Genomic DNA, 20,780 nt, shown 5'->3' on the forward strand with positions numbered 1-20,780 from the left:
TGGGATGGCCCCACCATTTCCAGAGCCGTCCCCGTGAGCTGCTCTGCTCTGAGACATGGGACCTGTCCTCAGCTGTGCTGGAAGGAATGCATCAGACCTGGGCATGACACAGGTCATTGTCCAATGGTGGTTTTACATTTTTCTCAAAGTTAAGGCTTTAAAATAATTTCTACATACACTGAAGAGAGCTCAGTGGTTAACCATCACATGTGCAGACACCTCATCAGCCTTTCCAGCACTAGTTCATTTCTCCTTTTACTCTCATTTCATTATTCTAATGCTTCTCCTGAACTTTCCAGCATCATTCTGAAAGTATCCACTGAGCTCCTGTTGAAGGGGACATGTGGGGCTTCACCCACCCACCCAAACCAAGGCTGCCCATCCTGGTGCTTGTGGCTGCTGCCAGCAGCTCTTCTGTGCTGGGTTCGGCGCCTGGCAGGAGCTGGCACTCGGTCCCAGCCGTTCACTGGGGACACACTGTGGGGTGGGATCCATCCCTGGTACGTTCCCTCTCATTCCACTCTGTTTCCACTCCGTTCCCTCTCCATTTCCTCTCCATCCCCACTGTGTTCCCATTCCATCCCCTCTCCATTGCCACTCCATCCTTGCTCTGTTTCTGCTTCATTCCCTCTCATTCCCTCTCCGTTTCCCCTCCATCCCTGCTCCCTTCCCTCCGAGCACACCTGGAGCCCAGGTGCCAGCCTGGCTGTGCCCGGGCACTCAGCCCTGCCCTTGCTGCCCCAGCCCGGAGCCGCTGCCCACCCTTGCTCCCGCTCTGTCCCTGCAGAGCAAGAACCAGCCCCACCGCAGGGGAGAGTACAATGTCTACAGCACCTTCCAGAGCCACGAGCCCGAGTTCGATTACCTGAAGAGCCTGGAGATCGAGGAGAAGATCAACAAGATCCGATGGCTGCCGCAGCAGAACGCGGCCTATTTCCTGCTCTCCACCAACGGTACGTGCCATGCTGAGGCCCTGGGCTCCCTCTGCCAGCTGTGCCCTCTCTGTGCTGTGTGCTCGGGGAAATACCTACCAAAAACGCTCCCTGCAGGGCAGCACAGCGTCCTGGGGAATGGCTCGGGCAGAGCTCAGTCCCCGTGCACCGGGTGAATTTCACACAGCCCCTCCCTTTGAGGGCTTCTGCCCTGACAACAACTTGTGGCTTTTATTCTCAGGATCACGGGAATTTTATTTATTGTTTTTTTAAGACAAACTGCAGGTGTTTAGTTTCAATGTTGGGCTCAGCAGTTCCATGTTACGTTCTGATAAATATCATGAGGATCTAGGAATATTACTTGGGATGAATGGAACCTTAAGATGGATGTGACTTAATTACTTCAGGGGAAAGGGAGGGGTCTAATTATATTCCATAACCAACTTACTTTGTGTTATAGAATTGACTCTATTGATCATTGTAATAAAATTCAAAGACTTATTAAACTCATTTGGGGGAGAATCATTGAAATGAAATGAAGATTAATTATACAGCATAATGTTCTGTTAATTGAGTTTTTAAATAGTTTTTTGATTAACAGGGATATTACACCTTCCATTTGGGTTGTGTTCCATATGCAGACAGGTTATCAAAACATTAGTTTGGAAAAACTCCTGTTTTATTCTGTTTCTTTTTGTTCTTACTGTTATACTAACATTTTATAGTGAACCCCCCCACCAAAATAGAGCATGTTAATAAAAACAAAATTAATTGGCACTGCTTTGAAGTTGCTGTGTAAGAGAGAAAATGAAGATGGATGATGGGGTTTTCTATGAAACCTGGTGGAAGTGATGATAAACTATGGATGGAGTCCCTGCCAGGAGGGAGCGAAGAAAACACCATTATTCAGAACAACCCCAGGTGTTCCTGGTGTTCTTTCTGCGTGGGGTTTTGTGGCACAGGGGGCAGGATGCTGGGAGGAGACAGGGAGCTGATGGGCTGGGAGCTGATGGGCTGGGAGCTGATGGGGTGGGAGCTGCCCTCAGTGCTGTGAGTGCTGGGCTCTGCACAGCTCTGATGGGGAAGGTCAGTGTGGCCCAGGGTGAGCCACAGCCACCCTGGCACTGTGGATGGACAGACACCCTGGCACTCTGTGTTAGCCACAGCCACCCTGGCACTGTGGAGAGCCACAGCCACCCTGGCACTGTGGACGGACAGACACCCTGGCACTGTGGACGGACAGACACCCCACCACAACTCAGGGGCACATCCAGGGCTGGGGTGCCCTGCAAGGCTGCGTTCCTGCTCAGGGCTCTGCACCAGCAGCCCGCTGTGGGCACAGGTGCCTCCATCACCATTTCCAGCAGTGGCACTGGGGGCACAGGAGGTTTTTCCAGCCTTGGTGCATCCATCAGCGGGTGGCTCAGGGAGCAGCCGCCTTGATGCTGTCCCCTCTCCTCCCCAGATAAGACAGTGAAGCTATGGAAGGTCAGCGAGCGGGACAAGAGGCCGGAGGGATACAACCTCAAGGACGAGGATGGCCGGCTGCGAGACCCCTCCATGATCACCGTGCTGCGGGTGAGTGTGGGGGCACCAGGGTGGCTGAGGATGTGGGGCCTTGGATGGAAAGTGCTGCTGGTGTCAGCTGTGTGCCGTGTCCCCTGTGTGCCCTGGGACCTGTGTGCCATGTCCCCTGTGTGCTGTGTCCCCTGTGTACCCTGGCACCTGCAGTGCCCCATGCCACACTTGGGGGTGTCCAGGGCCATCCTGGCGCCCTGGCACTGTGGCTGGTGCCCGGGCAGGGCAGTGGGCAAGGGAGCTGCCAGGGGTGTCTGGGCTGTGCTGGTGCTGGGCAGAGGTGCTGCCAGTGCCGTGTGTGCCCCTGTCTGGCGCCCCGGTGCCACAGGGTGCTGTGCTGTGCTGCCCCACGGGCCGGGCCCATCCCAGTGAGGAGCCGGGGCAGAAGCTCTCCCAGCTTGGAGCGTTCCCAAATGTGGCTGCTGCTGCAGGAGCACAAGTGCTTCCTCCAAATGAGTTTTCCTCCTGGTCATGACCTTAATCAGACCAGCTTGTAATTTATTAACACCCTGTCAGAATTTGCATTTTGAGTACTTGTGGGTTTTCTATTTATACATATGAGATTATTACTATGATTGTGCTTGCCTCACTTTATGGGTCCCAGTTCCGTTGTGCATGAAGCCGCTGAGAACCCTGGGCAGGCAGTTAATTCTTGTCTCTGCACGGGGTTGCTCCTGGGGACTGGCAGCGTTTTTCTTCACAGAACCAGGGAGCATTCATTTCATGTAGATGTGTGTCTGCTGTTCTGTCTCAGGCAGCATTTCCAGCCTAACCTGGTGGTACCTGGCAGCCCGTGGGAGAGGTTTGCTCGGTGCCTGGCTGTCAGAGCTGGGGCTGTCAGCCCTTGGCGGGCTGGGAGGCAGGATTTGAGAGGCAGCAGTGTGAAGGGTGTTATCCCAGGTGGTGCTTCCTCTCTCCCCTGTAAAAAGTCATGCTGAAATATCAGAGAACCCAACAGGGTTGGAGTCCATTCACTGCCGTGAAAGCTTCAGCCTCTGTTTTACTCTCAGCCCTGCACTCGTGGCAGCAGCTCAGTGCTGTGTGGCTGGAGGAGCTGCTCCTTGGGGTCTCCACTGCCCTGGGGCCGGTTTGGGGTCTGCCCCTGCTCCGGGGCCGGGCACTCCATTCCTGCCCAGGGAGTTCTGCCCTGGCGAGGGGCTGGCAGAGGCACTGCGAGGGCAAACACGTCTCAGGTGCTCGGTGTGATGCTTATTGGTACCTGCTGTGCAGTGCCTCTGGTCCCTGAGGACAGAAGACTGAGGAGTCTTCCAGCAGCCCTATTTTATCTAATGTTTTGATGATTTTACTTAGACAGATATTTACAATAGCTGTAACCGTTTTGCTGCAGCTTGGTGTAAATCTGATGTGTAATTGTCCTGTGATGGGTATGCTTTAAATTAAAGCCACATCCATCCATGGTTTATTTTCAACCACAGATAAGTGAAAAAAGGATTTTAATGCACTTTGCTGCCATAATTTCTCATCCATTTGGCTAAATGGTTTAAATGCATTTGATGAGCATCATCCTCTGAGGAATTTCTAACCCACACAGTGCAAAAGGAATATTTAACTCTGCTCAGGCTGTGTAGTGAGGTGTTTGCAGTCATCAGAAGAGCTCTGGTGATTTGAATCACCCCAGTCTAATAGCTGCAGCCTCTGACCTTGTGTGGCTGCCTTGGTGTGCGCTGAGCAGCACTCTGTACCTGAGCCTTGGGACATGCTAGGAGATAATTAATTAACAAGTGATATCCAGGGCTCAAAGCTTTCCAAAGAGGGATGTGTTGGCTTTGGTAGCTCCCAGCACGGGGCACTCTGGGGTGACAGGTGCTGGGTGCTGTGGGTGCTGTGGGTGCTCTGGGTGCTGTGGGTGCTCTGGGTGCTCTGGGTGCCGTGGGTGCTGTGGGTGCCATGGGTGCTGGGTGCTGCGGGTGCTGCGGGAGCATTCCAGCGCGTCTGCCTCAGCCAAGGGATCTGCCTCTTCTCCTGGTGCACGTTCTGCAGAGCATTCCGGGAACAAGGCAGGGCCCAGAGATGGGAGCAGCAGCTCCATCAGCTGCGTGGAGGAGCAGTGAGCAGCAGCTTTGTCCTCCTGCAGGAGGGTCCCTTCTGCATGTCACAGGGCAGGTCAAACGGGACACAATTCTGTTGTCACTTCACTCTGTGAATCTTGCCATGAAAACAGAGTTTGGTGCTCATTTTGTCGGCAAAATGTCGGGGTGGCATTGGGCAGTCACATAATGTAACTAATGTAGGTAGGAAATGAATTCTGGGGGTGTGCCTGGAGGAGCTGGGCCTCTGTGGCAGGTGGAAACCTCACTGGATTTATCCCTGAGCACCTCCCTGCTCCCTGATTTGCCAGGGACCGGATTACGGCTTCCTTCTCGGAGACTCGAGGCTGGGGTCAATCCGAGCTTCAGCTTGGCTAATCCCCCGGAGCAAATCCTGTGCAGCTCCCTGAGCTGGGCTGGAGGGGAGCAGGGGCTGGGCTGGCACTGCTGCTCCCCTTGGCTGCAGGATCCCTGTGCTGCTGCTGGGGAATGAACTCACTGCTCCCAGCGAGCTCCTGACTGCTCCTGCCTCAAAGTTTCAGTGCTTTCAGGGTTAAATCCTTATTGCTGATCCCTTAAGCAGGAGTTTGCAGCATGTGGGCACGCTGGCTTCCATATTTCTGTGCAGATTCTTGCCACTGTAGCAGATAAAAATCCCTGCTTTAGCAAACCACTCATGTATAACCAGGTTTGTCCCTCTTGTGGGATTTTACCTGGTTTTACCTGGTGACAGGCCAAGTCCCAGACAGAAAAAAGCGTCCCCAGGACTTGGCTCTGAAGTAATGTGTGGAGAATGTTCTTGGCTTAAGAATTTGTTGTAGCTCTCTGGTTGAGAGTGGCTGCAAGGCAGGAACGAGCAGGGAATTGTGCTGGGGCACCGGGAGCTGCAGGTGCCAGCCTGGGTGCCAGCCCAGCCTGGGGACAGGAGCTGGCCCGGGGTCTGGCTGCGGGCTGTGCTGCCACAGAGTCCTCTCACCGAGCAGAACCCACTGCCCAAGCCCTCGCTGGGCTTGTTTGCATGGCCAGGCAGGCCCAGGGCAGTCAGGGAACCCTTTCCCTTTGCACAGCCCCCGTGCTCTCCCAGCGTGCTGACAGCCAGTCCCTGTGGTCCCTGTGGTCCCTGTGGTCCCCGTGGCCCCCATGGTCCCTTGGGCCCTGTGATCCCCATGCTCCCCATGGTCCCTTGGGCCCTGTGGTCCCTGTTGTCTGGGTGCTCCCCGTGCTCCCTGTCCCCGTCCCAGCTGTCTGAGCAGGACCTGGCAGTGCGCACGATGCCTCTTTGCCCACGTCAGGTGCAATTAGCTGCAGGCTCGTCGCGGGCTCAGCTCTGAGCTGGCAGCACCAGCGCTCTGCGTCACTCGAGCTGGCTGTCACTGCCCTGCCCACCTCTGCAGCCAGGGGAATCTCTTCAGGCAGCACTCACACGGTACAAGAAACGGAGCAGCTGGTGAATCACCCCCCTGGTGAGCAGGAGCACGGGCTGGCACATTCCTGGTGTGCTGAGTTGCCTCCAGAGCCCTGTGTCCAGAGTTATCACTGACCCCACTCCTCACACACACAGTCCCCTCTGCATCCCCCCCTCCCCGATGGGTTATGCTGATCTATCTAAAGGCAAACACCCACAGCTCTGTTCCTGGTCCTTCCCTCTGTCCCGTCTCATCTCTTGCCTCCATCACTTCATTGTGAGACAAATGCAAAAACGTTTAAAGAAAAAATGTTCTGGCCTGGCTCTATCAAGCAAGGTATTTCTGTCAGAAATGCTCCAGGAATTTCAGAAACTGGCTAACAGTGACAAAATGAGGCAGAAGAGGTTCTTTGGTTGTTTTTTTGTTTCAGAGCTGGAACATTTGCTGCAGCAAGATCAGAGCCGGGTTTACTGGGCTCTCACTGCTTCACTATGCTCTAAGCATCCTGGAAAGTATCTCAACATCAGATGGCTTTTGGGTCTGCTTGTCCCTCTGTCATATCATCCACATGGAAGGCATTAGTTTTCCCTGGAGGAGCCCGTTGGGAGGGAGAGGAGGAAGCCCTGGCAGCTCAGAGGGCCCCGTGGGGCCGCCCCCGTGCCAGGCCCTGTGCCCGGCTGCTGACGCTCTGTGCTCGCCCGCAGGTGCCCGTGCTGCGGCCCATGGACCTGATGGTGGAGGCCACTCCCCGCAGGGTGTTTGCCAACGCGCACACCTACCACATCAACTCCATCTCCGTCAACAGCGACTACGAGACCTACATGTCGGCGGATGACCTGAGGATAAACCTGTGGAACTTTGAAATCACAAATCAAAGTTTTAGTATCCTTTGCTGTGTGTGGCTCTGGCGACGGCCCTGGGCCCCAGTGAGGAGCAGCCCCAGGGGAAGCAGCCGGGCTGTGCCCATGCCTATGGGAATGGGGACAGAGCGTGCAGTGCTGCAGCTCCTCCACTGCTGCTGTCCCCTGATGTGTGGGTGGCACGTTTCTGAATTGCCTGCAGGGATGGTGGGGCAGGCAGAGGGGGGTGGTCTGCAGGTGATGGAGGAGACAGATGCCTTGGGGAGGATGGAAGCAGTGATGGTGCCCTGGGGAGGATGGAAGCAGTGATGTTGTGGTCCCGTTGCACCCTGCAGCGGGTGACAGGCTGCCAGTCACTGCTCTACAAATGAGGTTGTGGCAGTCACGCTTGTAACAGCCACACTGGAAATAATAAACAGGGCACGAATCATTGATGGTATTTATATGGTGTTTCCTGCTGAGAAATCCCTGGGGCATGATTTAGGCAGATGGAGAGGATTTTGGCAGTCACAGGGATGTGGCTATGGGAGCTCTGAGCAGCTGCAGGAGAGTAGGGCTGTGGTGCCTGCTTATTTGCAAGGATGAGGGTGAGCAGTACTGAATCTGTGACAAACCTCAGGGAGTTATCATGGCCCAGGGGACTTACACAGGGGGTTTCTGTTGGTTGTTGTGCCCCGGGCTTTGCTGCCATTGCTGTTTTCAGTATGGTTACTCACCATGGCGGAATGTTGCGCTAAAGGACATTTACTGAGGCCTGGCGTGGGCGGGCAGATCAGGTCTCGTGTGCCACAGAGGGTCTCCAGGCTGTGGTACCAGGGCTGGGGTTCCCAGCTGGATCTCGGCCTTCCCCTGCTGGGGTGGCTGGTCCCACTCTGTGCTGCAGCTTTGCCCTGCGATGGCGGTGCCTGCCCAGAGCACACGCTTGGCACGGCTGAGGGGAGGCCCCGGTGCCCAGGGGCACCAGCACGGTCCGGGCTCGTGGGCTCCTTGACTGGCCCTGCCAGACATCGTGGACATCAAGCCGGCCAACATGGAGGAGCTGACGGAGGTGATCACGGCGGCCGAGTTCCACCCGCACCACTGCAACACCTTCGTGTACAGCAGCAGCAAGGGCACCATCCGCCTGTGCGACATGCGCACCGCGGCGCTCTGCGACCGCCACGCCAAGTGTGAGTGAGCGCTGAAACGGGGCAGGAGAGGGACAGGAGAGGGACAGGAAAGGGACAGGAGAGGGACAGGAGAGGGACAGGAGAGGGACAGGAGAGGCACCGCAGAGCCCCCGGGCTGGGCTCTGCCCCGGCGCCCCATTGCCTTCCCCCTGGTGTCCCCAAGGCCGCTCACACTGCCCTCAGGGCCGCCCCGGGCTCACCTGCTCCCCGGGGACAGCGAGCTGCGGAGGAGCTGGTGCGGGCAGGGCAGCACCTCTCGGTGCCAGAGAAAGTAGGTTTGTTGTGTAAGAGGGAATTAGTGCTCAGAAATCCTTTCCATGAGCTCAGCAGCCCAGATCTGCTTCTGCAGCAGGAGCAACGCCACACAAAAGCCTTCAGCCCAAAGCAAAAATAGCTGGCCCGAGCCCCAGGCCTGCCCGGCCACTGGCTTTGGGTCACAGACACACTCAGGGGCTGGGCAGCACCAGCGGCGGGCTGGGACCCCCATCCTGGCATCTATCTCCCCTGTGTGTGTGCGCTGGGGGCCCCATCCTGGCATCCCCTCTGTGTGTGCTGGGACCCCTGTCCTGGAATCCCCTGTGTGTGTGTGTGCTGGGGGGCCCATCCCCACCCTGGCATCCCCTCTGTGTGTCTGTGTGTGCTGGGAGCCCGGTCCTGGCCCTGCCCGTGTGCCAGGAGCCTGGTGCCAGCGCAGCCCCTGCTGCTGCCAGTGCGGGCACCGAGCAGGGGCCACATGTCCCCCAGCAGAGCTGTGGCCATGGCCCTGTGCCCATTCCCCGAGCCCTCACAGGGAGACCAGGGCATCATGACTGACCCGCTGTGAGCAAGAGACACGTCCTGGGTTCAGCTGCTTTCTGCCTGCCTGAGCTCTTTGCTTTTTCTTGTTGCTACCACTTTTTATATGGAAAAAGGCTCCAGGTTTCTGCTGGTGGTGAAAGGCTGTAGCCCTGCGTCCTGCTGTGGGCAGTGCCTTTTCTGCATTGTAGAGATCATTTATATGGGCACTTCAGACATTCTTCCCACTGTAGTGGAGCTCCAGGGCTTGGTGGGGGGGTGATAAACCTAAGCACGTGTGGGTGCTGGGCACAGCATCATGCAAGGACTCTCCCAGAAGCTTCCTGTGGTGCCAGGACAGGGTGGCAGCTCCCTGATGAGGGCCTGAGATGAGGGACCTCCCGCCTCAGCTAATGCTTGTTCTTTCCTCCTGCACAGTTTTTGAAGAGCCCGAGGACCCAAGTAACCGGTCGTTTTTTTCTGAGATCATCTCCTCAATCTCTGATGTCAAATTCAGCCACAGTGGAAGGTACATCATGACCCGGGACTACCTCACTGTCAAGGTGTGGGACCTGAACATGGAGAACCGGCCCATCGAGACCTACCAGGTGAGCGTGGCGCGGCCAGGTGCATGCAGCAGTGGGGCACCCAGAGCTCCTTCCCGAGCCACGCTCTGGGCCAGTGTTGTGTGGGAGCTTTATGCCCGCAGATGGTGGAAAGCAGGGTGGTTAAATGTGGGCTCAGGTGGCCTGGTGAGTTGTCACAGTGTCCCCAGGCTGGGGGCGGGTGAGGAGAGAAAGCTCAGGTGCTGGCAGCTGGGAGAGCCATGTGGGAGGCCTGGTGCAGAGCAGTAGCCCTGTCACTGGCGCTGCCTGGGGGTGCCCAAGCCGTGTGCAGAGTGTGGCTGGAGGTGCTTGGAGAAGAAGGGTGGCTGTGGGAGGGCACAGGATGCCAGGCAGTGCCCAACGCTGCCAGCTGGGCTGTGGTGAGTGTGGGGCACCCCCTGTGAGCCAGGCTGAGCGTGCCAGCCCTGGGCTGCGTGGCCACCGTGGGGGCTCATCCTGTCCCTCCCACCCGCAGGTCCACGACTACCTGCGGAGCAAGCTGTGCTCGCTCTACGAGAACGACTGCATCTTCGACAAGTTTGAGTGCGTCTGGAACGGCTCTGACAGGTGAGCACAGGCTGGGGTGCCTGCCTGCAGCCCCGGCAGGCTGGCTCTGGTTTGGCACAAGGGCTCCACGGCCCCTTGGCAGCCCCTTCCCTTTGGCTGGGTGCGGGGTCTGGGCAGGGGCAGCGGGAGCCACCTACACCTGCAGCCTGTGCGCAGGTGGGGATGTCTGAGGGTCCCACTCTCTCCTGGACAGATCGGTCCCACCTCTCCGTCACCCACGGCTGGAGGAAGGTGGTGAGGGGTTTAGCTTCAGATTGCCACAATGTGGGGATAATGAGCATCTGGGTGTGACTTACACCCAGCTAGGTGGCAGGAAGTGTGTGAGCCCCTGGCAGGGCTGTCATGGTTTTTGTCTGAGCCACCAGAGTGAGCTGACAAAGCACAGCTGGGCCCGAGACAAATTCCAATGCTTACCCAAATCTCATTATGCCTCTGAATGTTCAGTCTTGCTCTGGTCACCAGCAGTTTGCCTCTAAAAAGGTGTGAAAATCACCTGTCCTTCCCCGTTGCAGTGTCATCATGACCGGCTCCTACAATAACTTCTTCCGCATGTTCGACCGCAACACCAAGCGCGACGTGACGCTGGAGGCGTCGCGGGAGAACAGCAAACCCCGCGCCATCCTCAAACCCCGCAAGGTCTGCGTGGGTGGGAAGCGCAGGAAAGACGAGATCAGTGTGGACAGTCTGGACTTTAGCAAAAAGATCCTGCACACAGCTTGGCACCCCTCCGAGAACATCATCGCTGTGGCAGCCACGAACAACCTGTACATATTCCAGGATAAGGTTAACTAGGAGGACCAGGTCTTCTTTAGGAGTCTCATGTACTGGTACCAGTAAACACAACGTTGCAACTGTTCCTTTTCTCTTTCTTTCTTTCTTTCTTTCTCTCTCTCTCTTTCTCTCTCTCTCTTTCTCTCTTTCTTTCTCTCTTTGTTTTTCCTTTCCCTCCTGTTCTTGGTTCAGTTCCTGCTCTGCAGATCGCGGTTGTGCAGAGGAGCGCTGGGCCACTCCGGCCCAGGGGCCACTGGGGGCACCCCCAGACACCAGATTTACACAGGGAGAGCTGAGACTTCTCACAGGGCAGAGTGAGGATGCCAGGCCTGGCTGTCCCCGTCCCCAGGCATGTCCCCATGCAGTGCTGGGGTGGCAGCAGCAGTGATGGGGAGGGGGCTGTCAGCTGGGAAGGGATTGATGGGGTAACACACCAGGGGCTCTGGCCAGCTCTGGTGGCAGTGGTCCCACTCCAATTGCTTTCAACCTGATCCCAGAAATATTCCACCTGTTGTGTGGAAGATTGGAATGTTGCCTCCCTTTGCCATTTTCCACATTTGTCTTTTTATTACAAATATTTTGTTTTACTAACAGAGACAGCAAAACCAAACGTAAAATGGAAAAGTTCAGTTTTGCAAAGGACAAGCTTCAGGGGCAGGGGGATGTGCTGCACCTCCAGCTGCGTCTGCTCCAGCCAGGTTGCGCCCCCAGCCCCAGAACCCTCCTGAGGATTTGGCTTTGTAGATACTGTGGTGCCTTCTTTGGTATATGAAATACCTTTATAAATGATGCTTCCGACCTGCATTGATCGCAAACCAAACCAACCCTGGGCTCTGCTGCAGTTCTGGGCTTTGCTTTGGTCATTTTTCTCATTCTGTTGTGAGCTCTTGCATGTTGTGACTGACTGTCTCTCTCTCTCTTTCTCTCTCTCTTTCTCTCTTTTTTAATTAATTTATTTATTTATTCAATTTTTTTAAGATAAAGTATAAGTTGCTAATTTATGACCTAAAAAAAAAAATCCAACTGTATATTGCTGTTAGCCCCTGACTGTGTCAGAGAGAGGCTGTCTGCAGTCCTACATTATAATAACAATGATAATAATAATAAAACCGGTAACTCTTTCTCTTTGCATGGCGAGGCTGCCTCTTTCTACTCAACAGATTGGTCAGGTCCCTCTTTACTTGAGCAACTGTTCAATAAAAAGAGATTGACTGGATTTTCTGTAAATCTGAAAACTGCTCCCGCAGCAAGAAACAAACGAAGTCAATTACAAAATCCAACACCGTCACTTTGGCAGTGGCGCCCCAAGGGTGACCCTGTTGCCATCCTCCTGAGGGGGCACCTGGCACCCCCAGCACCCAAGGCCTTCAGGGATCGGACACGAGGCACCAAGGCCAGGTGTGCCCGGGACAGCCTCTCTGCGGGCACCGTGAGGATCACAGCACGCCCCGACCAGGGAGAGGGACTCTGCACACCCACAGAGCTCATGGACTGCACGGAACACCTGGAGCTGCTTGGAGACAGGGCCCCCAGGCGCCACTGTCAGAGGAGCCATTCCAAGGGAAGAACAAAGTGCACTGGCTTATGAATTTATTCCAAGGGATGGCTTTCAGGAGTAACTTTTTTTTAAAATGAAATGGTAAAATAAAATAGCAAGTAAATGCACCATTTTATAAGAAAATGCTCCTTTTTGGTTGTGTAAGGAAAGCCTGCGCTGCAGTGTCAGAAGTAAAGTTGTCCCAAACGTGTCTGTGTGCAGTCCGTGCTGTTGTGCCTCTCGTGCGGCGGGACGCGGCTCCGCGGGTGCCCAGGGCTGTGCTGAGAGGGGGGAGCAGGGGACCCCCAATCCCCAGGGCTGGGCTGAGGGGTGAGAGGGGATCCCCAAAAACGCCCAGGGCTGGGCTGAGAGGGGTGGGTGAGCAGGGGACCCCAAAAACGCCCAGGGCTGTGCTGAGAGGGGTGGGTGAGCAGGGGAGGATCCCCAAGCCCCCGAGGATCCCGGGTCCCCCCGAGGATGCAGGACAGTGGGGCACTGTGCAATGTGGGAGTGGGAGCACTTGCAGGTGCCCCACTGCACAGGAACCCCGGTACTGGGTACAGCCCCTCCCCTAATTCTGGGCTGCTGCTGGTGATGAATTCAAACAGCAGCCCTTAATGAGCAGCTGCAGGGCACGGACTGTGCAGTCAGGGAGATGTTCCTCAGACACTCCTGTACCTTCACATTAGCTGCAGGACCTTAATCAGCTGAAGCAGGAGGAACCCAGCCCTGGCTCTGCTCCCTCATCTACAGCACGTTCTGGGTTGCTGGATCTGGCTGCTCCACAAGGCAGAACTCAGTTCAGCTTTTTTCAAAGTGGAGTTTCTTTCTCTTTCTTAAGCTTGCTTGGATTTAAGCTCTGCCCTGCTGTGAGTGCTTGGCCACAGAGGGCAGGGCCAGCCAGGGGACCTCCTGGGCTACCACAGGAATGGTGCTAGGGAAGATGTCAGCATCCCTCAAATCCAACCCTCTCTCTGGATGAGGATTCCATGGGCTGTCACCTCTGGGGAAACTGGGGACTCTGCCTAAGGGGCTGCCAGGGGGGACCAGCTCCCTGGGCCACCAGCAGCACCCCCAGCCAGGAGCCCTGCACATGGGCATGATCGTGATTTTATCCACAGAATAAGCAAATAAATAAATCTTTATGAACATCTGGTCTCCATAAACCAGATCAATTAAAATTAATAGCCATCTTATGTAATAAACAAGTTCACGATATTCTAAACCAGCCATAACAAACACATGGCTTCCCGCTGGGCTGTGCTGAGCAAGAGGACCCCTCTTCTCTTGAGACTCAGCCTGCAAGTTCTGGCCCTGGCCGCCACCACCACCAACTGCTGACAAGAAGTCACTTGTCAGGATGAGGGAAGAAGAGACTTCTTCCCCAGCCCTCCTCTAAGAGCAAGAGACACGTGTAAACACAACCAGCAGAAACAAACCGGCTCTGCAAGCACTGCCAGCTGATGTTTAAGCAACAGACAAAAGAGCTAAACTGGAAAATCATTCTGCTCACCCCCCTGGCCCACATGCTGACCCCACACTGCTCAATGCCACAGGCCCTGTTCTGCCCAGCACAGCCAAGAATGTAGGCAGTATCACTTCAGTCACTTGCTTTACTCAGAAATTCACAAATCCAGCAAAATCCAACACAAATTGGGATTAGGCCTGTACAATCCATATATAAAAAGGGTTGGTTTATTGTAGTTCAAATACATAAACTGAACAATCCCAACATTTCAAAATTAAACTTTAGAAACACAAGTTTAACATTCAAAACAGGAGTATAGTTTACAAGAATTGCCCAGAGGGGGTATGCACAGTCTAATCCAGAAGTATGTAAAGATCACTTTATCGTAAATAAAAATGTGTTTATACAACCGTCCTGGCCCGCTCGGTCACCTCTGGGATTTCCAGCTTCGAGCAAAACTCATTAGACAGAACTTCACTTGGGCAGAGCAACCTGACTGCTGCAAATCAATGGCTGGGGGCAGGAACAGAGCAGCCTGTGAATAAACCTGGTCTGGTCTCCAAGTCCCTGCTCTCCGCTCAGCTCTAACCCTGGCTCTAGCAGATTTCGTTCCATTCCCAAGGGTGGAAGCAGAGAGCTGGGCCTGGGGCTCCCAGAGCGGGCTGTCAGTGATCAGCAATGTGAGCGTGTCCCCTCCTCCTGCCCGGGCTGCGGGCACCAGGAGGCAGCTGGTGGCACTCGTGCAGGACACGCTCAAACCGCAGCACCGCCACCCTCGGGGCTCACGCGGAGGACACTGCTGAGAGGAGAGCCCCAGGTGCCAGACTCACACCTCACACACACACACCACTCTGAGACCCACAGCCACCAGACAGCCCACACCTTGGGATTTGTCACTCGTGCTCCAATTAACTCATAAATATTTTTAATGTGAGTTTTTGCGGTTGGTTTTCCCCCCGGAGATCATTCTACGTTCACTAAAGCTGCTTCTGCCTCTGCTCCTCAGATGTTTGGATATATTCACGGCAATGGATGTGTGTAACCTGACGGATGGCTCATGCAAGCGTTTGGATTTACCAGACACCCGTGGCGAGGAGCCCTCGAGGCTATTTGGTGGTTCTGCGCGTGGGCTCGGAGGCCGTGGGCGGCGGCGGCGGCCCGCGCCGGTCCAGGTCATCCACGTAGGACACGATCAGCTTGCGCCGCTCCTCGGGCACGCAGTCCAGCACCAGGTACCGCTTGTCGTTCTGCAGGATCTTCTCCACGTCCTTCAGGTGCTGGTCCGACTCCTGGATCAGCTTTTTGGATCTGAAAGCAAGGGTGAAACAGCGCTGCGGCGGGCTGGAGGCAGGGAGCCCCGGGAAAGCTGCCCCACGGACAGGGCGCAGGGCTGGGCCGTGCCCTGAGCAAGGAGGATGGCACACCAGCTGGGGACTGGGCACGGAACAGTGCTCCGGGCACAGAACACACAGGCTCCTTGCCTACACTGGTGCTGTGCTAATTAAGCACCGTTAAAGATTTCAGCAGCAGACATCAACTAGGAAAAAACAGACATCGGTTTGCTGCTGTTTGGATGGCAAAGTAGAATAAAAGCCACGTCCTGCACTAGCATGGCAGTGCCCACCTGTAAGTGATGAATTTGGTCTCTTTGAGCAGCGTCCGGAAGTCGGCTTTGGCAGTGATGTATTTGTCTCGGATGTACTCCTCAAACTCCCTCTGCTTTTTCTGAAAGACCAAAGATAAACACAAATCACTGGGCGCAGCTCCAGTACTTGCTGCAACTGGACACACTGAACACCAGCAGCAATTACATGTTAATTATACTTTTCCTTACCTTCTACATTTTTAACCTTATTTAATATTTAATTACTAACACCTGTGTCCACACAGAGGTGAACCCATTGCAGCAACCCCCAAGTCGCTTCTCTGTACCCTGCACCAGACTGGAAGTTGGCAAGAGCAAGGCAAACCACTCACCCTGTCGCTCGAAGAGAACTTAATGCACCTTGGATCTTCTTTAATGATTTTTTTCACTTCCTTCCATGTTGATGTTAAGGTTATCTTTCAAAATAAGCAAAAACAGTTAAATTAAAAGTAAATTAGACTCTATGAATAAGCAATGCAAACACTACTAACCTCTGAAGCCTTTCAATATATCCCAAGTCCACTGATGAACTTGCTGGGTTCTCATTACTTATCCTATTACAGTTGTATTTCTAAAATGAGTTGATTTTCCATAGCAACTCTTCTTTCACATTTTGAGATGGCATTTTCAGATCAAGGTCCTCCAAATACAATTTACTTTCCAAAGTCTTTTTCTAGTACATTAAAAACTACCTGCAGAAAGCTTGCCTCTAAACTAAAATAACTAATGCATTAAAAATCAGGTTAAAACCTCCAGTTTAAATGAAAGCTGTCTGAAGCTGGCAGAGAACTAAAAAAGAGGAAACCTGACTAAAACCCCAATACACAGAATCAGGGATGCATTCCACAGCACGAGCAGAGTAAAAGTTCAGGTTCAGCAGGAGAACAACAGAACAGGTGAACTGGGTAAGACCACACTGGTGGCCATTAAGGCAAACACCCTGCATATCTGAAGAAGCCAGACAGTGAAGAGTATCAAATAACTCAGTACTGAAGAAATAACAAGAAGATTAAAAGATCACTGATTCAAAGTTTATATGCAAATTAACTGTATGTTCAATCAAAGTAAAACTCCAGATAAACAGGTAAGGAAACATAAGGCACAAATTTTGCTATGAAGGAGAAAAGAGAGCAATGCAGCAAAAAGGCCCTGAAAATAAAACCAAACCAATCAGACTGTGGGACAGAAAAACAGAAACGCCAGTGGGCTGCAAAGATTGTCAACTTGAACATCAACAGCTCTCACCGCTGAAGTTTCATCCAGAAGTTGCCTGAAATGTTCCCTCTTCTTTTTGGTAAGTGCCTCAATGTGTTCATTAAAGAGCTTCTCCTTCTCCTCTCTCTCGAGCAGGGACCCCGACTCCCAGCGGTGATCTTTGCGCAGGGTCCTCCTGGTGTCGGACCAGGACACATCTGAGGAACGCACCTGAGACAAAGATGATTTGCTTTAAACCAGCTTTTCCACAGCTCACTGATAATAATGCTTATTTTTTCATCTCATTTGAAGTTAAGGTTGAAATAAAACAGAAACCCTCAGCTTTTAAGAAGAGACTGTAGCAGGTTCCCCACACACACTGAACAGGCAGTGGCAGAAGGAATCCCTCTGCATTGGTTCAGAGCAGATGGAGATGTCCCACTGACCCAGCTGAGCATTCCCAAAACCAGAAAACCCAAGCACCCTCCTTTCCTTCCTGTAACACGCTGCGTTCACCAGAGTGCTTGGAAAGGCAGCCTGGAGATCATTATTTCCAGAGACACCAGGAGCTCTGCAGAGTTTCCAGAGCCCTGTTTCCAGCCTGGAGAGCACCCTCTGCATGAGACCTCTAAATGCACAGCCTTCTCTTCCAACCAAGGCAAAACTCTCAGCGGGATTTCACCTCTTTGGAGCCGAACTCCAAGGGCGCAGAGGCTTTGAGAGGGCGCAGGCAGCAGCTCAGCCTGCCCCGAGGAGCCGAGGCCGCTGTCAGTGCCTCACCATGTCCGAGAGCAGCGCTTTGAAGTTCTGGATGGCCTCCTCCCGCTTGTGCTGCTCCCGCTCGCGGTCGATCTCCTTGGTCTGCTCCGAGCGCGCCTTCTGCACCTCGCGCTCGCGCTCCCGCAGGCTCGCCTCGATGCGCGCCTGCCGCTCCAGCTCCTTCTCCTTCTCCGAGTCCAGGTTCTGCAAGGCAGCACACCCTCGTCTCAGTGAAAGCAACACTGCTCATTAGAACGAGAATTAAAGGGCTATCAAACTAAAGGCAGCTCAGAACAAAAGACTTTCAAGGGATTTGGGTTCTATGATTACAAAATTTTGCTTAAAGAGCCACGCTGAAGCATTACAGGGTTACAGCATTGGGAGAGAGACAAATTTGGTCACAGATCAACTATTCCCAGGAGCTGTGTGCAGTGACAGACTCTGAAAAAGGGACGCCAAGGGGATCACTGTTTGTTGGCCCAGTTTCACATTCTGAACCATTAACTGCCTGGAAGAGAAAGGCAGTAATATTGGATTAAGAAAGGAGCACCACTGAAGGAACTGGGTATGAACACACATCCCTGAAGGAAGCTCAGCTGACAGGGAAAATCACAGCAAAGGAAATGCAGCCCATCCTAGGAGGAAGTAATCAATATGGTGTCTGTATCTGCTGCAGTTTTACCACCAGTGATTTCATAGGAATCTCTGAGGCATACGTTCTCCCAGATATCATGTGTGTGCCTGCACACAAATCTCACAAACATCCCACCAAGGACAGAACTTCTAAGTTCCAAGCTGCTATTCTGGGGTACTCCTACAGCAGCTCTGGTATGGAATTCTCTTCAGCACAGACCAGTCTACCCTCAGCACACCCGCAGCCACTGCTCCCCGCCCACCTTGGCTATTTTCTCAATGTACTGCTTGAACAGGTCCTCCCTCTGTGAGGAGCTGTCCACCGCCTTGTACCGTGGGTCAGTCTCCACTTTGTCCTTCACTTTGCTCCAGCGAGACTGACTATCCAGGTGGTGGTTTGCCAGCAGCTCAAAGAAGTCCATTTTGATCTGTTATACAGACAGAAACAGAAAGACAACACTTGAGAAAGACACCTTAATATTCCACAGTTTGCTCTATGACAAAAGGAGTCAACTTACCTTCATCAGAGGGATCACATTAACATTACATACCATTGCAATTTAAAACAATCACCAAAACTCTGAATTTAGTCATAACTGCAGCCCAAATTCACTGTTCCTTGAGACAATTTTGCCAAAGCAGATACATTTACACCATCTGCTACAACTAAGATGAACTCTATAAAGAATGATCCACCAATACACTCTTTATTATTTTACTCCAATTTAAGCTTATTTTTTAGTTTTTACCTATGTCAAATTAACAAGTTACTGTTGCTGCATGATAGCATTTTGCCTATCAGTACTCCAGAAGCCATGCAGCTTGAAACAAGGTTCTAGAGGAATCAGGTGCTTATGGATTCATCCTTCAGGTGTACAATTAGCAGAAGTAAATGCTTGGATCTGCTAACAAAGACTGATGTCTTAAGATGGATGTAACCAATAAAGAATTATGCACATATGGCAATTAAGTAAACTATATTTAGGATGGACATGCACATTTACGACACAATTGAAAGAAAATGTTTTAGTCTACTTTTTCAGTTGGAAATGGCATGTCATGTTTCTGTCGGTAGCAACAGCCGCTGCAAGGGCTGGCAGAGGATCCATCAGAGCAGTTTTATTTCAATACAACTAGCAACATGTTTTCATCCAACGTCCCAGAACCAGCAGCGGTAAGGGCAACTACTGTGCCTTTATTAGATAGTTGATTTCTGGGGAAGGTGATCTCCCAGCTCCTGCTGCACTTTGGCTCTTGGGTCACCATCCACTCCTGGCAGGCTGGCTGGCCTTTCAGCCTCCCCTCCCAAAGCAGAGGCGAGGGGCTGGGGCAAAGGGCTCTGCCTCCACAGCACCCCACACCCTGCCGGGCCACAAACAACACAGCTTTATGGCACATGGATTAAAAACACAAAATCCAGGAGGAGGACTGCTGTTCCTTGCTACTTATCTCCCCTCCCCATCCCTTAAAAAAGGGAAACGAGGAGAAGCAGTTTAGCTGCAGAGCACTGAGGTTCCTCAGGGAAGGGAGCAGATGGACAGAGCAGGCTCCAGCTTGCCAGAGACCTGGCACATCCTTTTCCTCTAAAATGTGCTCAGTTTGTGCTCAGAACGCAAGAATGGAATGAAGATCAGCACCAACATTCTGCAACCTTGCCCACCAATAATTTTAGTTCTTCAAAATATTAACATATAAACATAAAAGGCTCTATAGGCTTTCTTTACTATATACCAAAGGAGACTAAGACAGTAAAGCAGAGATCAGAAACCAGCCCCTTAGTGCCAGTGGGATGTTGTGCTACAGCTACAGCACTACTGCTTTATCTTAAAGGAGCTCAACAAAATGCTAGGCAAACTGTTTATTCATTCTAAAATTACGAATGTTGTTTCAAAACATCATAATAAAACATGCATGCAGTTTCAAAATATGAAGCTTTCTAAGCCATGGCATTTGAAATATTTGTTAGAAACCGAACAGTTCCCAGCTGTTACTACAGAAGTCTCTAAGGTAAGGGTATCCCCAAGCTCTTGCTCAAATCACCCGTGTGTGTATTCCAGAGGATGAGGTGCCACACACAGCTCCACCCGAGGCCACCACCAGGGCCTGCAGGAAGGTGCCCCTGCGGAGCTGCCTGTGGCACCCGTGCCCAGCTGTGGGGCTGCCAACAGAGCCCTCACTCCCTGAACGCCCTGAGCTCCTGCCCAGCCGTGCAGGGGGCAGTGCGACCAGCTGCAGCCTTGCCAGCTCCCACGGGCAGGAGACAGGAGGGCACAGCCAATTCCCTCCCAGGGATAACAATGGCACTTCAAGCCTTGGCGCTCTAAAGCAGTTTTCACTTCACTCGGGTGCCCTGTACACAGCACAGGTGTTGCCAGCTCATTTTAAATTTTAAAAAGATGAAAATGCCGCAAATAATTGAGTCTGAAGCATCTCACCAAGGAGTAATGTTTTCAGATGCCAGCTGTGGATGGTGATTTCACGTGTCTGCACACAGGGACTGCTCTGGGCTGGGGACAGCCAGCAGCACGAGGGGCAGGGCACCTGCAGCCCAACAGCCAGCCAGGCCGTGTCACTGGGACAGCTCACACACTCACCCCAGGGACACGGCACAGGGAGCAGCTAGGGCACCCCGACATCCTTAACCCCTGCTACTCCTCTCTGCCATCTGAGAAGCACGGCATGGCATGGATTTTACTCACTGAAAATGGGATTTACTCACTGAAATCAGGCACAGGAATAAAACTAGCCATTGGAGAAGCTGGCTCTTCCATCCCCATCCCATAAGCCATAATCAAACATTATATATATAAAATCTAAAACCCTTACGTTAAAGA

General features: G+C 53.1%; 2 protein-coding genes across 4 annotated transcripts in view; one reads left to right on the forward strand and one right to left on the reverse strand.

Moving 5' to 3' along the window:
- Positions 1–10,829, forward strand: part of PPP2R2B (protein phosphatase 2 regulatory subunit Bbeta) — a 40,514-nt gene extending 29,685 nt beyond the window's left edge. Inside the window, exons 3-9 of the mRNA XM_054287943.1 lie at positions 788–953; positions 2,398–2,510; positions 6,669–6,846; positions 7,829–7,993; positions 9,206–9,375; positions 9,848–9,939; positions 10,452–10,829. Of these exons, the coding sequence (XP_054143918.1) occupies positions 788–953; positions 2,398–2,510; positions 6,669–6,846; positions 7,829–7,993; positions 9,206–9,375; positions 9,848–9,939; positions 10,452–10,731 (1,164 nt within the window). The 3' untranslated portion in view covers positions 10,732–10,829. The remainder of the gene's footprint in view (positions 1–787; positions 954–2,397; positions 2,511–6,668; positions 6,847–7,828; positions 7,994–9,205; positions 9,376–9,847; positions 9,940–10,451) is intronic.
- Positions 10,830–13,842: 3,013 nt separating this feature from the next.
- Positions 13,843–20,780, reverse strand: part of TCERG1 (transcription elongation regulator 1) — a 28,146-nt gene continuing 21,208 nt past the window's right edge. For all 3 annotated transcript variants that reach the window (XM_054287677.1, XM_054287675.1, XM_054287674.1), the window contains 6 exons: positions 18,210–18,374; positions 17,335–17,517; positions 16,606–16,785; positions 15,693–15,776; positions 15,340–15,440; positions 13,843–15,023 (listed from right to left, as the gene is read on the reverse strand). In XM_054287677.1, the coding sequence (XP_054143652.1) occupies positions 14,822–15,023; positions 15,340–15,440; positions 15,693–15,776; positions 16,606–16,785; positions 17,335–17,517; positions 18,210–18,374 (915 nt within the window). In that variant the 3' untranslated portion in view covers positions 13,843–14,821. The remainder of the gene's footprint in view (positions 15,024–15,339; positions 15,441–15,692; positions 15,777–16,605; positions 16,786–17,334; positions 17,518–18,209; positions 18,375–20,780) is intronic.

This window comes from Melozone crissalis, unplaced genomic scaffold, assembly GCF_028551555.1.
Source record: "Melozone crissalis strain CALT ecotype California unplaced genomic scaffold, PUWL_Pcris_2 ptg000061l_1, whole genome shotgun sequence".
Lineage (NCBI taxonomy): Eukaryota > Metazoa > Chordata > Aves > Passeriformes > Passerellidae > Melozone > Melozone crissalis.